Source organism: Bos grunniens, chromosome 4 (genome assembly GCF_055505025.1).
Source record: "Bos grunniens cultivar Pamir isolate PY7600 chromosome 4, Bosgru_T2T1.0, whole genome shotgun sequence".
In the NCBI taxonomy this organism is placed as follows: Eukaryota; Metazoa; Chordata; class Mammalia; order Artiodactyla; family Bovidae; genus Bos; species Bos grunniens.
In genome coordinates, this window is record NC_141168.1 from 48,251,651 (window position 1) to 48,265,904 (window position 14,254).

A 14,254-nucleotide genomic window follows, 5' to 3' on the forward strand; every position below is an offset into this window, starting at 1 on the left:
GTTTTCCTAGGGAAGGAATTATTGGGTTATATGGTAGATGTCTGTGTTTCACTTTTTAAGAAACAAAGCTATTTTCTGAAGTGTCTGTACTGTTCTACATACTCATCAGTGATAATTTGAGGATTCCAGTTTCTCAGCATCCTTGCCAATATTTATTGTGTGTGGAGTTCCCTTTTGACTAGTAAAAGTTAGAATGCTTTATATATTGGTCATCTGCAAGTCATAGAATAATGCCACCTGTTTATATACAGTTCAGTGGTTTTCATGTGGTACCTCAAAAAGATGGGAAAATAAAAATGTAAAACTAATGAAATGCTTGATTATAGAGGATTTATACAAATAAAATTTGCTGAAAGGTTTATTTTAATATTTATTTGAAGATTAGGATAACATCTTAAAAATAACTGAATTGTATGTTTTTAAAAGTTCTCTATTCTTAGGAATCCTGGTTAGTTTACCAAGGCATGCCATTCTCCCAGCTATAAATATGAGTCCAAGGTATTCTTCCTGATTTATACTGATTTGTCAGCTGTTAGGTGCATGCTCAGTTGCTTCAGTCGTTTCCGACTCTTTGTGACCGCCCCCCCAAGCCAGGCTCTTCTGTCCATGAGATTTTTCTAGCAAGAATACTGGGGTGGGTTGCCATTTCCTCCTCTAGGAGATCTTCTCAATCCAGGGATTGAACCCATGTCTTGTGTGTCTCCTGCATTGTGGCAGATTCTTTACCATTAACCACTGGGGAAACCCTTAAAATGATTTATTCTGAAATATGGGTTGAACTCACTTCTTGCTTCATTTTTTACCCTAATCTCAGTTGAAGTACTAGCCAGAAGAGTAATTTGAAAAGTAGTCCATAGTCAAAAACATTGCTTTTCAGACTTTACACTACAGGTGATTCTCCTGGGAATCTTGTTAAAAATGCAGTTTTTAGAAATTGAGGTGAAATTAGTATATGACAGTATATGTTTCAAGTGTGCGTAAAATGCAGATTTTTATTCAGCATTTCAAATTTTGTGTTTCTTACAAGTTCCCGGGTGTTACTATAGCTACTGATCTTTTTAAGTACTACTCCCAAACTATCCTACTCCGAGAAGCAAGGATAAGGATGGTTGCTGCTGCTGCTAAGTCGTGTCCAACTCTGTGACCCCATAGATGGCAGCCCACTAGGCTCCTCTGTCCCTGGGATTCTCTAGGCAAGAATACTGGAGTGGGTTGCCATTTCCTCCTCCAATAAGGATGGTAGGAGAAGATAATTAACACTTAGCGATATATGCTAAGTAATTAGTGTGCTGATTATCTTTACCTTTATAATAACTCTGAGGTAGTTACAAGTTAATTTCCTTTGTACAGATTAATTAATTTAGACTCAGAGATTAAAGCCAAAGGTCATATAGCAAGTAAATGACAGAGTGAGTATTGCAGTCAAGGTTTATCTGAATCCAGGGTTCATGTTCTTGTCATTGATCATCCTTTTGACACATTAGAAATGGTATACTTAGAAAATGGTCAGTAAGGAAGGAAGGTACTTTATACTTGTGTTGTTTAAAATTACTTATAATTTTCAGAGTTAGAAAATAGCACTACCTCTTGCCCTTGTGAAGTGTATTTTTTAAGAAAGTACTAAATTTTATTGAATCAGTGATTCTTAACATTTAATCTGGAGTCTACAATGTGCAGTGTAACCGTAGTATCACTGTTAAATTTCATGAGACTGATTTTAAGAGCAGTTTATAATAGTGGAAATTAGGTAAAAATATTTCAAAGTGGAGAGAGAATAGAATATTTCAAATGAATATTTTTTGTGTTGATTACATGCAGATTACTTCACAGGAAGCTGCCTCAACTGTGTTGTCTCTAAAATATTTGACCTACTGTTTCTGTAGAGTCAGCGAACCTCAGTGAACATGATGGTTGGTGACTTAAGTTTGCTATCACCTGAACTGAAAATGGGAAAACCTGCTTCTCCGAGTTCTGACTTATATGCTTATGGCTGCCTTTTATTGTGGGTATGTTACATTTTTATTGAAACAAATCAGTCATTTTGTTGTTGTTAAGTGCTTAGTTGCTCACTCAAGTCCAACTCTTTGCCATCCCATGGACTGTAGCCCACCAGACTCTTCTGTCCATGGGGATTCTCCAGGCAAGAATACTGGAGTGTATTGCCATGACCTCCTCCAAGGGATCTTCCCAGCCCAGGAATAGAACCCAGGTCTCCCGCATTGCCAGCAGATTTTTTACTGTCTGATCCATGAGGGAAGCTCAAGATTGCTACCACTGAGCAACTAACACTTTCACTTTTCACAGGAAAACAGTGAGGGAAAAAGGCCATTTTTGCCTTTATAATAATGCATAATACAGGGATATATAGTGTGTGTAGATATACATATACTGATGTGTTATATTTCAGTTTAAGAAAGTGATGATGATCTGAAGTTGTTTTCTTCAATATATTAAAATGTCTCTGAACATGTAGAGACATTTGTAATAACCAAAAGTGGGAAAACCCAGATGTCCATAAACAGGTAAATGGATAAATAGTCTACTGTGTATTCATTGGAATACTTGTTATCATTTTTATTTAGTTGCCAAGTTGTGTCCGACTCTTTGTGACCCCATGTACTGTAGCCTGCCAGGCTCCTCTGTCCATGGGATTTCCTAGGCAAGAATACTGGAGTGGGTTTCCATTTCCTTCTCCCTGGGATCTTCCTGACCCGGGGATTGAACCCACGTCTCCTGCATTGGCAAGCAGATTGTTTACCCCTGAGCCACTAGGGAAGCCCTGTTGGAATACTACAAAGTAATAAAAAGGAATGAAGTATTACAAGCATGCCTTGTACTGTTGCTCTTCACTTAATTGCACTTTGCAGATATTATGTTTTTTATATATTGAAGATTTGTAGCAACTCTGCATTATTAGATTATGGTTGGCATTTTTTAGCAATTAAGTATTCTTAAAGTATGTACATTGTTTTTTAGACATAATGCTATTGCATACTTAATATGTTATGGGAAGCCAGAAAAATTATCTCACTTTTTTATTGCAATTTTCACTTCATTGCAGTGATCTAGAACTGAATTCTCACAGTCTCCAAAGTATGCCTTTATACCCAGTAATATGGAGGAATCTCAAAATAATTCTTCTAAGTTAAAAAAGCTGAAGGAAAGAAAGAATGCATACTTACGGTTCTCTTTGTATAGAATTCTAAAAAGTGCAAACTTACCAACAGTGATAGAAAGAAGATTTGCAGTGGTCTGGGGTTTGAAGGTAGAGGGGAAGGGAGGGATAGATTACAAAAGGGCACAAGGAAATGTTTTTTGCATGATCACCATGTTCATCGATAATGGTGATGATTTTATAGAAGTATATATCATATATATTTTAAATGCACGTGGTTTATTGTACATGACTTACACCTCAATAAAGCTGTTATTAAAAGAGTGTTTATATCTACCCAAGTAGTAATCAGTGGGAATCCCATGCCCCAGTTAATCCTATGTAAGTTTTAGCCTTATGTTGTCATATGTATTTAAAGTTGTCTGGTTCCGTAGAACCATGATAGCTATAGAAATGATTATTGTACTGGCATGATTTTTGTCATTGGTTCAGTAATCTCTTTATTCTTTACATCATAAGGATAAAAGTAAATGTCTCAAATGTTCTTACGTTCCTGAGAGTTATCATAAAATATCACTTAAGTATGGTAATAGCACTCTTTATTCCATCAATTTCCTTTCTTCATTAGCTGGTAGTAAAGCGCTTTGGCCACCTCATGTGAAGAGTTGACTCATTGGAAAAGATTCTGATGCTGGGAGGGACTGGGGGCAGAAGGAGAAGGGGATGACAGAGGTTGGGATGGCTGGATGGGATCACCGACTCGATGGACATGAGTTTGAATGAACTCCTGGAGTTGGTGATGGACAGGGAGACCTGGCATGCTGCAGTTCATGGGGTTGCAAAGAGTCGGACACAACTGAGCAATTAACTGAACTGAACTAAAAACGCTTTATGACTATGACACTATTGTGCTGAATTCCTGCTCTTCTGTAATGTTGACTGAGGTCTTTTAAAAATTTTATTTTTAAACTATCATGTAGTACAGTTGATTGGATTTTGGTGTTCAGTCCTGTGAATTTTAACATACTGTAGATTAGTATACTCATCACTACAATTAGGATACACAACAGTTCCATAACTCATAGGGAAAAAAAAAAAAAAAAGAAATCCTACATGCTGCCCCTAGTCTCTCTCCCTAACCCTTAACCCTTGGCAGCTGCTGATCTTTTCTCTATCACTGCAGTTTTGTCTTGTTAAAAACGTCATATAAATGTTACCTTACAGCATGTAACCTTTTGAGACTAACTTCTTCACTCAGCATAATGACTTTGAGATTCATTCAAGCCTTGTAGTGTATTGAGAATTGATTCCATGTTTGTGGCTGAGTACTACTCTGTTATGTGACTGTACCAGCTTTGTTGATCTGTTCACCTTTTGCAGGACATTTGGATTGTTTCCAGTTTTGGGCTATTCCAAATAAAACTTCGATGAACATTTATGTATAGGTTTTTGTGTAATCCTGTTTTTACTTCTCTAGAATAAACTCTCAAGAGGAGACTGTTGGGTAGATTGTAACTGTATGTATAACTTTATAAGGTGCTGCCAGACTTTTTCAGAATGGATATACCATTTTGTGTTATCAGAACCAACACTGTATGAGAGTTTCAGATGCTCTGCATCATTGTTAAAGTTTTAATGTTTTAGCAATTCAGGTATCTTTGCCTTTCTATACGCATCTTAGTAACAGCTTATCTATACATGCATCATGAGAAACGCTGAAAGAGTACATCATGAGAAACTCTGGGCTGGAAGAAACACAAACTGGAATCAAGATTGCCTGGAGAAATACCAATAACCTCAGATATGCAGATGACACCACCCTTATGGCACAAAGTGAAGAGGAACTCAAAAGCCTCTTGATGAAAGTGAAAGTGGAGAGTGAAAAAGTTGGCTTAAAGCTCAGCATTCAGAAAACGAAGATCATGGCATCCGGTCCCACCACTTCATGGGGAATAGATGGGGAAACAGTGGAAAAAGTGTCAGACTTTATTTTTCTGGGCTCCAAAATCACTGCAGATGGTGACTGCAGCCATGAAATTAAAAGACGCTTATTCCTTGGAAGGAAAGTTATGACCAACCTAGATAGCATGTTCAAAAGCAGAGACATTACTTTGCCAACCAAGGTCCGTGTAGTCAAGGCTATGGTTTTTCCTGTGGTCATGTATGGATGTGAGAGTTGGACTGTGCAGAAGGCTGAGCGCCGAAGAATTGGTGCTTTTGAACTGTGGTGTTGGAGAAGACTCTTGAGAGTCCCTTGGACTGCAAGGAGATCCAACCAGTCCATTCTGAAGGAGATCAGCCCTGGGATTTCTTTGGAAGGAATGATGCTCAAGCTGAAACTCCAGTACTTTGGCCACCTCATCGAAGAGTTGACTCATTGGAAAAGACTCTGATGCTGGGAGGGATTGGGGGCAGGAGGAGAAGGGGATGACAGAGGATGAGATGGCTGGATGGCATCACTGACTTGATGGATGTGAGTCTGGGTGAACTCTGGGAGTTGGTGATGGACAGGGAGGCCTGGCGTGCTGGGATTCGTGGGGTTGCAAAGAGTCGGACATGACTGAGCGACTGATCTGATCTGATCTGATCTGATCTATACATGCAGAAAACCTCTGTGACTTTGCTTGGAACTGCATTAAATCTGTAGATCAATTTAGGGAGAATTAGCATTTTGAATAATAGACATCTTTATTAAGTCCTTTAATTCACAAATTCATTTATTTAGGCCTTTTTAAATTTATTCTATCAGTATTTTGTTATTTTTGAACTTAGAGATCCTATATATGTGTTGTTAGATTCTATACTTCAGTATTTAATTTTTTGGAGGTATTGTGATACCATAAAAAAACTAAAAAACTGTTTTCTAATTGTTCAAGTTCTTTTTAAAAACAGCTATTTTATTGATAGGAAAGTTAGTTACTGCCAAAGTTTACAGATACTTTGATCTTCTTCCTCAAAGAACTAGGTAAGTTATAATAGAAACCACAGTGTAAAATATATAAAAGGGCAAAAAAGTCAGGACCCAAGGGCTGTGTTTCAAAGTTAAACTGGAATCATTAGCAAAGGATCTCATTTCCAGAATAATGAATAGATTACTGTTACATTATGACTTTTAAAAGTTTTGGAATTAGCAAAAGTAAAAGTTAACAGCTTATTTAGTATTAAAACACTGGAATACTGACTAAATATTTTGGGATGTATCTTAAAAGATATTTTGCTTTAGGATCGTTTTTGTTGTGAGACCCATATTAAATGACAGAGACATTCTGAAAACTGCCTTTAACTACAGAAAATTTTAGTATTTGAGTGTTGGCAACCCTCCCACCTCTAGCAGTAAGTCTTCTTTTAACTGGTACATTCTTAAAATTGCTTGTATTAAGGGTTCTTTTGTATATTTCCAGTTTATAATGAAATTCTTAAAGGCATTTCTAGAAGGCAGTTTTAAAAATTAGAGCAGTTCTGATGTTATACTGAAAAAAAAATTTTTGTAGGTGCTACTGTGAGGAAGCAGAATAATTTTAAAATGAAGAGTGAATGTTTTTTTCTTTTATTCAAGTATCACTTTTTCAATTTGGCCTTCTTTAAAATGCAACTCCTTTTCCCCAGCTTTAGTCTTCTCTTAACATACTATTGATGTCTTTTGTCTTTTTTATCGTCTGCCTCTATCCATAGAATGTAATCTCCTTTTAGGCAGCTTGTCTGTCTTGTTTGCTACTGTATCCTGTGCCTGGAAGTGTTCCTGGTTGTAGTGCTGTCACTGCAATAGTAACTGAACAAAAGCATTCCTTTGTGGGTAGCAAATTGGACATTTAAATTTTAGCACAAAGAGTTGGACACGACTGAGCGACTGAACTGAACTGATGTGCTGAAGTATTAGGTTTTTCTTTTCTTTTTCTTTTAAATAAAATGTTTCTTGTTTCCTGAGTGAAACAAGATCAGTAGATGAACTCTCCACCATGGTCACTTACACCTTTCTTTGCAACCTTATTTGAAGATTTTCTTTTTTATTCCAACTCCAAAGATATTCCTAGGTGATGTTAGTGGCCATATTGATCACCCATGGAACAACTTTGTTGTTGTTCAGGCTCTCAGTCATGTCTGATTCTTTGTGACCCCATGACTGCAGCACGCTAGGCTTCCCTATCATTTTTTGGACGTTCTTAACAATTTGAGACCCATGTCTTCATGAAATTTCAGTTACTTTACAAAACCAGGATTTTGTGATTTCCTATAATTTTTCTTTTACAAAAGTAGTAGAATCCAATCCAGTACGTTTTTATCTGGACAAGACTTTTTATCTTCTCATTTTACTATAACTACTCTTACATCTACTGTGTGTTTGTTAGCTATCTTCCCTTTCTGCCAAATAAATCAGCAAACTCCTAGCTTCTCTTTCTTCTTCAGCTTTGGGCTTCATCATAGAACATCTAGACCACCCTGTAGTCCCTTTGACTCCTATTCTTCTGCTTAGCCTCGTTACACAATCTTCACTTTTAGATGTTTTGTAATCTGCTTTATATGCTTTTAGAAAAATCTTTTCCCTTTAAGGTTTTATTTCTTGAGAATAACTTTATAAAAGATACATGTATTTGATTTTTCTTCAAAGTATGACTAAACATTATATTTATTCATTTAAGGACATTACTGGGCTTCCCTTGTGGCTCAACTGGTATGCAAATCCAAGAATCCACCTGCAATGCGGGAGACCTGGGTTCTATCCCTGAGTTGGGAAGATCCCCTGGAGAAGGGAAAGGCTACCCACTCCAGTATTCTGGCCTGGATAGTCCACGGGGTGGCAAAGAGTCGGACACGACTGAGCGACTTTAAGGACGTTATTATGTCTATTTATAACATGGTGATGACATCCTCCTTTGTTGGGAGCACATAATAAGTAACTAAAGTACTTATTAAGTACTTTTTGAACTTTATCTCATTGCGTTCTCCTAAACAATTGTGTGAAGGGAGCACATCATTATCCAAAGTGTAGACATTAGGCATGTGAGAGTCAGAGAAGGATACCACTTCTTAAGTGATGCCTTGTTGCAGAATTTCTGTGTCTTGAGGCTCCATGCAGGACCACCTGCTGCATTCACATCACATATTCAGCCTTGGAGGTACAGCCTTCACTGAAGCCAATTGATGAACAGTTGCAAAAGGGGCTCAGGCTTCAGAGATAAGCTGCTAAGTGCCATTGCAGTGACTACTGTGAAGACCCTTACATTTTACAGTGCCCTATTAAGACATCTCCAACCTTGAGTTCTTTGATGAGATGTCCTCCTTCTAGAAAGTCTTGAATGGATGTAACACTTACATTTAGAGTTCAGGTATACCTTTGGCACGTTATGCTTCATTTTGATATTTAATCCCAAAATGAGAGACAAGGGAAAAGTAATATTCCATGTCTTGTTTTTCCTTTTAGACTCAGGTAATGTGATCAATGATGAGTGCCTCTCAAAAAATACTCCAATTAAGAGAAAATCTCAGAGAAGGAAAATGGATGGCAGCCCCTTAAAATCTGAAAGTGATTCTAACATCATAATTAAGTAGACTGAGTGGAATAGATCTCATTATTATGGAGTTGGGTGTAGGAGGATTAAGGGTTCCTAGCTGGATGGAACTACTGACATCTCTTAATGCCCTCTGTGCAGGAATTTCATGTTTCTGAACTTGCTCTGAGATCCAGCCAAGAATCTCAGACTTATCATTGATTTCTTATTGGATCTAAATGCAGACAACGTGGAATTCACTTCTCAAAGTGTGAATTGAGGGATCATTTATAATGTCTACCCATGTTTTTACTCTTTTCTTTGTTCTTTCTTGTTCCTGATGTTACAGTGTTTCTTCTTTTATCATTTCCTTTCTGTTTTAAGAACTTGTTTTTGCCATTCTTTTAAGGTAAGTCCCCTGATCAAAAAGTCTTTAGTTTTCCTTCATCCGAGAGCATCTTAACTGTACCTTCATTTCTGAAGAATATTTTTTGCTGGTACAGAATTCCGAGTTTATAGTTCTTTTTTTTCATTGCTTAAAAAATGCTATTCAGCTTTTTTTGGACCTTCTTGGTCTCGTGAAAAATCCATTGTTATTTGAATCATTATTCCTCTGTAGGTAATTTTTCTCTCCATCTGGTTTTAAGACTTTTTTCTGTCAGTATTTTTCTGAAGTTTGATTATGATGTGTCTTAGCATGGATTTCTTTGGGTTTAACTTTGTTTGGGGTTTGTTCAGGTGCACTTTGTTTGTTTTTCGGCAAATATGTAAAATTTGGTTCAGGTATTACTCCTGTAGTTTGTTAGTCTTACACTCTCCTTTTTTTCTGAGATTGATGATACACATTTTGAATCTTTTGTTATTGTCCCACAGGTCCTGAGTCTCTGTTCATTTTCTTTCTCTTGTTCAAATTGGGTATTTCGTGGTATTTCTGTCTTCAATCTCATTGGTGCTTTCCATTTTCATATTTATTCTATATTGAGCCAGTCCAGTGAGTTTTTTCTTTCTGTTGTTCTCTTGTTTTTCAGTTCTAAAATTTCTATTTGATTTTCTCTATTGCTTCTGTCTTCTTTGCTGAGGCTTTCTTTTTTTTTCTTTCATGCAGGTTTCTAATTGGTCTCTGAGCATTGTTATGATGGTTATTTTAAAATCTTTGTCAGATAATCCCTATATCTGTGTCATCTTGATGTCTATTGATTATCTTTTTCTCATTTAAGATCTTGTTGGTTTTTAGTTTGACGTGATTTTTAACTGTAGCCTGAACATTTCTGGTATTATGTTCTGAGACTGTGCATCCTATTTAGTCTTTTTTTTTTCTTTGCAGACAGTTACCTTGTATAGGTGTAGTGTACAGTTTCAGATGAAATTAGATCTGCAGCTCACCTCTGAGCTCAGCTGACACCACCTCAGCAAAAGTGAAATGCTGATTTGCACTCTGCTTTACCTCTTCTTTTCCCTGGTGGGTAGGAGAGGAAATCATCTCTCTATTGACTCCTGTTGATACTGGGGAGAGGGGGAGCAAAGTGTTAAACTATTACTGCCTTGTTGCTGCCTTGTGAGGGTATAAGTTTCATTTCCACTGGCGTGGTCCTGCTGACCCTTGGGGAATAGAGAGGGAAAATAGAGTGCTGGCTAAGAGTGCCTACACTACTTTTTCTGCTTTGTTGCTGCTGAGGGCAGAGTAGAAGATACCTCTCTGCTGGGTCCCATTGGCAGTACCAGTTTGGGTAGATTGAAGCTAGTGCCATCATATACAACTTTGTTCTGCCTCTTTGTTGATGGTTAGGGTGGAGGTCCAACTCCCCACTCAGCTTTCCTGACACAGTTTTTCCCTTGGTATTTGGCTGGAATAGAGACTATGACTATATTCTTTGCAGCCAAAGATGGAGAAGCTCTATACAGTCAGCTAAAATAAGACTGGGAGCAGATTGTGGCTCAGATCATGAACTCCTTATTGCCAAATTCAGACTTAAATTGAAGAAAGTGGGGAAAACCACTAGACCATTCAGATATGACCTAAATCAAATCCCTTATGGTTATACAGTGGAAATGAGTAATAGATTTAAGGGACTAGATCTGATAGACAAAGTGACTGATGAACTATGGATGGAGGTTTGCGATATTCTACAGGAGACAGGGATCAAGACCATCCCCAAGAAAAAGAAAAGCAAAAAAGCAAAATGGCTGTCTGAGGAGGCCTTACAAATAGCAGTGAAAAGAAGAGAAGTGAAAAGCAAAGGAAAGATATACCCATTTGAATGCAGAGTTCCAAAGAAGAGCAAGGAGAGATAAGAAAGCCTTCCTCAGCGATCAGTGCAAAGAAATAGAGGAAAAAAATAGAATGGGAAAGACTAGAGATCTCTTCAAGAAAATGAGAGATACCAAGGGAACATTTCATGCAAAGATGGGCTTAATAAAGACAGAAAGGGTATGGACCTAACAGAAGCAGAAGATAATTAAGAAGAGGTGGCAAGAATACACAGAAGAACTATACAAAAAAGATCTTCATGACCCAGATAATCACGATGGTGTGATCACTCACCTAGAGCCAGACATCCTGGAATGTGAAGTCCAGTGGGCCTTAGGAAGCATCACTACGAACAAAGCCAGTAGAGGTGATGGAATTCCAGTTGAGCTCTTTCAAATCCTGAAAGATGATGCTGTGAAAGTGCTGCACTCAATATGCCAGCAAATTTTGAAAACTCAGCAGTGGCCACAGGACTGGAAAAGGTCAGTTTTCATTCCATTCCCAAAGAAAGGCAATTCCAAAGAATGCCCAAACTACCACACAGTTGCACTCATCTCACATGCTAGTAAAGTAATGCTCAAAATTCTCCAAGACAGGCTTCAGCAATATGTGAACTGTGAATTTCCAGATGTTCAAGCTGGTTTTAGAAAAGGCAGAGGAACCAGAGATAAAATTGCCAACGTCTGCTGGGTCATTGAAAAAGCAAGAGAGTTCCAGAGGAACATCTATTTCTGCTTTATTGACTATGCCAAAGCCTTTTACTGTGTGGATCACAATAAACTGGAAAATTCTGACAGAGATGGGAATACCAGACCACCTGATGTGCTTCTTAAGAAACTATGCAGGTCAGGAAGCAACAGTTAGAACTGGACATGGAACAACAGACTGGTTCCAAATAGGAAAAGAAATACGTCAAGGCTGTAGATCGTCACCCTGCTTATTTAACTTATATGCAGAGTACATCATGAGAAACGCTGGGCTGGAAGAAGCACAAGCTGGAATCAAGATTGCTGGGAGAAATATCAATAACCTCAGATATGCAGAGGACACCACCCTTAGGGCAGAAAGCGAAGAAGAACTAAATAGCCTCTTGATGAAAGTGAAAGAGAAGAGTGAAAAGGTTGGCTTAAAGCTCATCATTCAGAAAACTAAGATCATGGCATCTGGTCCCATCAGTTCAGTTCAGTTCAGTTGCTCAGTCCTGTCCGACTCTTTTCGACCCCATGAATCGCAACACCTCAGGCCTCCCTGTCCATCACCAACTCCGTCCATCTAGTCAGTGATGCCATCCAGCCATCTCATCCTCTGTCGTCCCCTTCTCCTCCTGCCCCCAATCCCTCCCAGCATCAGGGTCTTTTCCAATGAGTCAACTCTTCGCATGAGGTGGCCAAAGTACTGGAGGTTCAGCTTTAGCATCATTCCTTCCAAAGAAATCCCAGAGCTGATCTCCTCAGAATGGACTGGTTGGATCTCCTTGCAGTCCAAGGGACTCTCAAGAGTCTTCTCCAACACCACAGTTCAAAAGCATCAATTCTTCGGTGCTCAGCCTTCTTCACAGTCCAACTCTCGCATCCATACATGACCACAGGAAAAACCATAGGCTTGACTAGATGGACCTTTGTTGGCAAAGTAATGTCTCTGCTTTTGAACATGCTATCTAGGCTGGTCATAACTTTCCTTCCAAGGAGTAAGCATCTTTTAATTTCATGGCTGCAGTCACCATCTGCAGTGATTTTGGAGCCCAAAAACATAAAGTCTGACACTGTTTCCACTGTTTTCCCCATCTATTTCCCATGAAGTAATGGGACCAGATGCCATGATCTTCGTTTTCTGAATGTTGAGCTTTAAGCCAACTTTTTCACTCTCCACTTTCACTTTCATCAAGAGGCTTTTGAGTTCCTCTTCACTTTCTGCCGTAAGGGTGGTGTCATCTGCATATCTGAGGTTATTGATATTTCTCCTGGCAATCTTGATTCCAGCTTGTGCTTCTTCCAGCCCGGCGTTTCTCATGATGTACTCTGCAGAGAAGTTAAATAAGCAGGGTGACAGTATTACAGCCTTGATGTACTCCTTTTCCTATTTGGAACCAGTCTGTTGTTCCATGTCCAGTTCTAACTGCTGCTTCCTGACCTGCATACAAATTTCTCAAGAGGCAGATCAGGTGGTCTGGTATTCCCATCTCTTTCAGAATTTCCCACAGTTTATTGTGATCCACACAGTCAAAGGCTTTGGCATAGTCAATGAAGCAGAAATAGATGTTTTTCTGGAACTCTATTGCTTTTTTGATGATCCAGCGGATGTTGGCATTTGATCTCTGGTTCCTCTGCCTTTTCTAAAACCAGCTTGAACATCAGGAAGTTCACGGTTCAGATATTGCTGAAACCTGGCTTGGAGAATTTTGAGCATTACTTTACTAGCGTGTGAGATGAGTGCAATTGTGCAGTAGTTTGAGCATTCTTTGGCATTGCCTTTCTTTGGGATTGGAATGAAAACTGACCTTTTCCAGTCCTGTGGCCACTGCTGAGTTTTCCAAATTTGCTGGTTCCGTCACTTCGTGGTAAATAGATGGAGAAACAGTGGCTTACTTTATTTTGGGGGGCTCCAAAATCACTGCAGATGGTGATTGCAGCCATGAAATTAAAAGACAAAATTAAAAGCTTCCTCCTTGGAAGGAAAGTTATGACCAACCTAGACAGCATATTAAAAAGCAGAGACATTACTTTGTCAACAAAGATCCGTCTAGTCAAGGCTGTGGTTTTTCCAGTAGTCATGCATGGATGTGAGAGTTGGACTGTAAAGAAAGCTGAGCACGGAGGAATTGATGCTTTTGAACTGTGGTGTTGGAGAAGACTCTTGAGAGTCCCTTGGACTGCAAGGAGATTCAACCAGTCCATCCTAAAGGAGATCAGTCCTGAGTGTTCATTGGAAGGACTGATGTTGAAACTGAAACTCCAATACTTTGGCCACCTGATGTGAAGAGCTGAGTCATTTGAAAAGACCCTGATGCGGGAAAGATTGAGGGCAGGAGGAGAAGGGGATGACAGAGGATGAGATGGCTGGATGGCATCACCGACTCAATGGACATGAGTTTGGGTAAACTCTGGGAGTTGATGATGGACAGGGAGGCCCGACATGCTGGGGTTCATGGGGTTGCAAAGAGTCAGACATGACTGAGCTACTGAACTGAACCAAAAACATTTTCTGTTCTACAAGACCCTATTCCCAGTCCTTTGACTAGATGTAGTAGGCTTTTCTTGGGACTTTTTTGTTCTGTGGCTCTTGCCATTTCTGGGTTGCAGACTTCTCTAGCATCCAGTGTGAGATATAGCAGAGTCAAAAATAAAACCCTCGGATTTCACCATTGTATCATTTCTTAAGTCCCAAGGTTCCTTGTCACTTCACCTT

General features: G+C 38.9%; 1 protein-coding gene across 4 annotated transcripts in view; it reads left to right on the forward strand.

Annotated features, from left to right (window-relative positions):
* Positions 1 to 14,254, forward strand: part of STK31 (serine/threonine kinase 31) — a 72,489-nt gene that overhangs the window by 48,361 nt on the left and 9,874 nt on the right. For all 4 annotated transcript variants that reach the window (XM_086396272.1, XM_086396274.1, XM_086396273.1 and 1 more), the window contains one exon: positions 1,884 to 2,006. In XM_086396272.1, the coding sequence (XP_086252398.1) occupies positions 1,884 to 2,006 (123 nt within the window). The remainder of the gene's footprint in view (positions 1 to 1,883; positions 2,007 to 14,254) is intronic.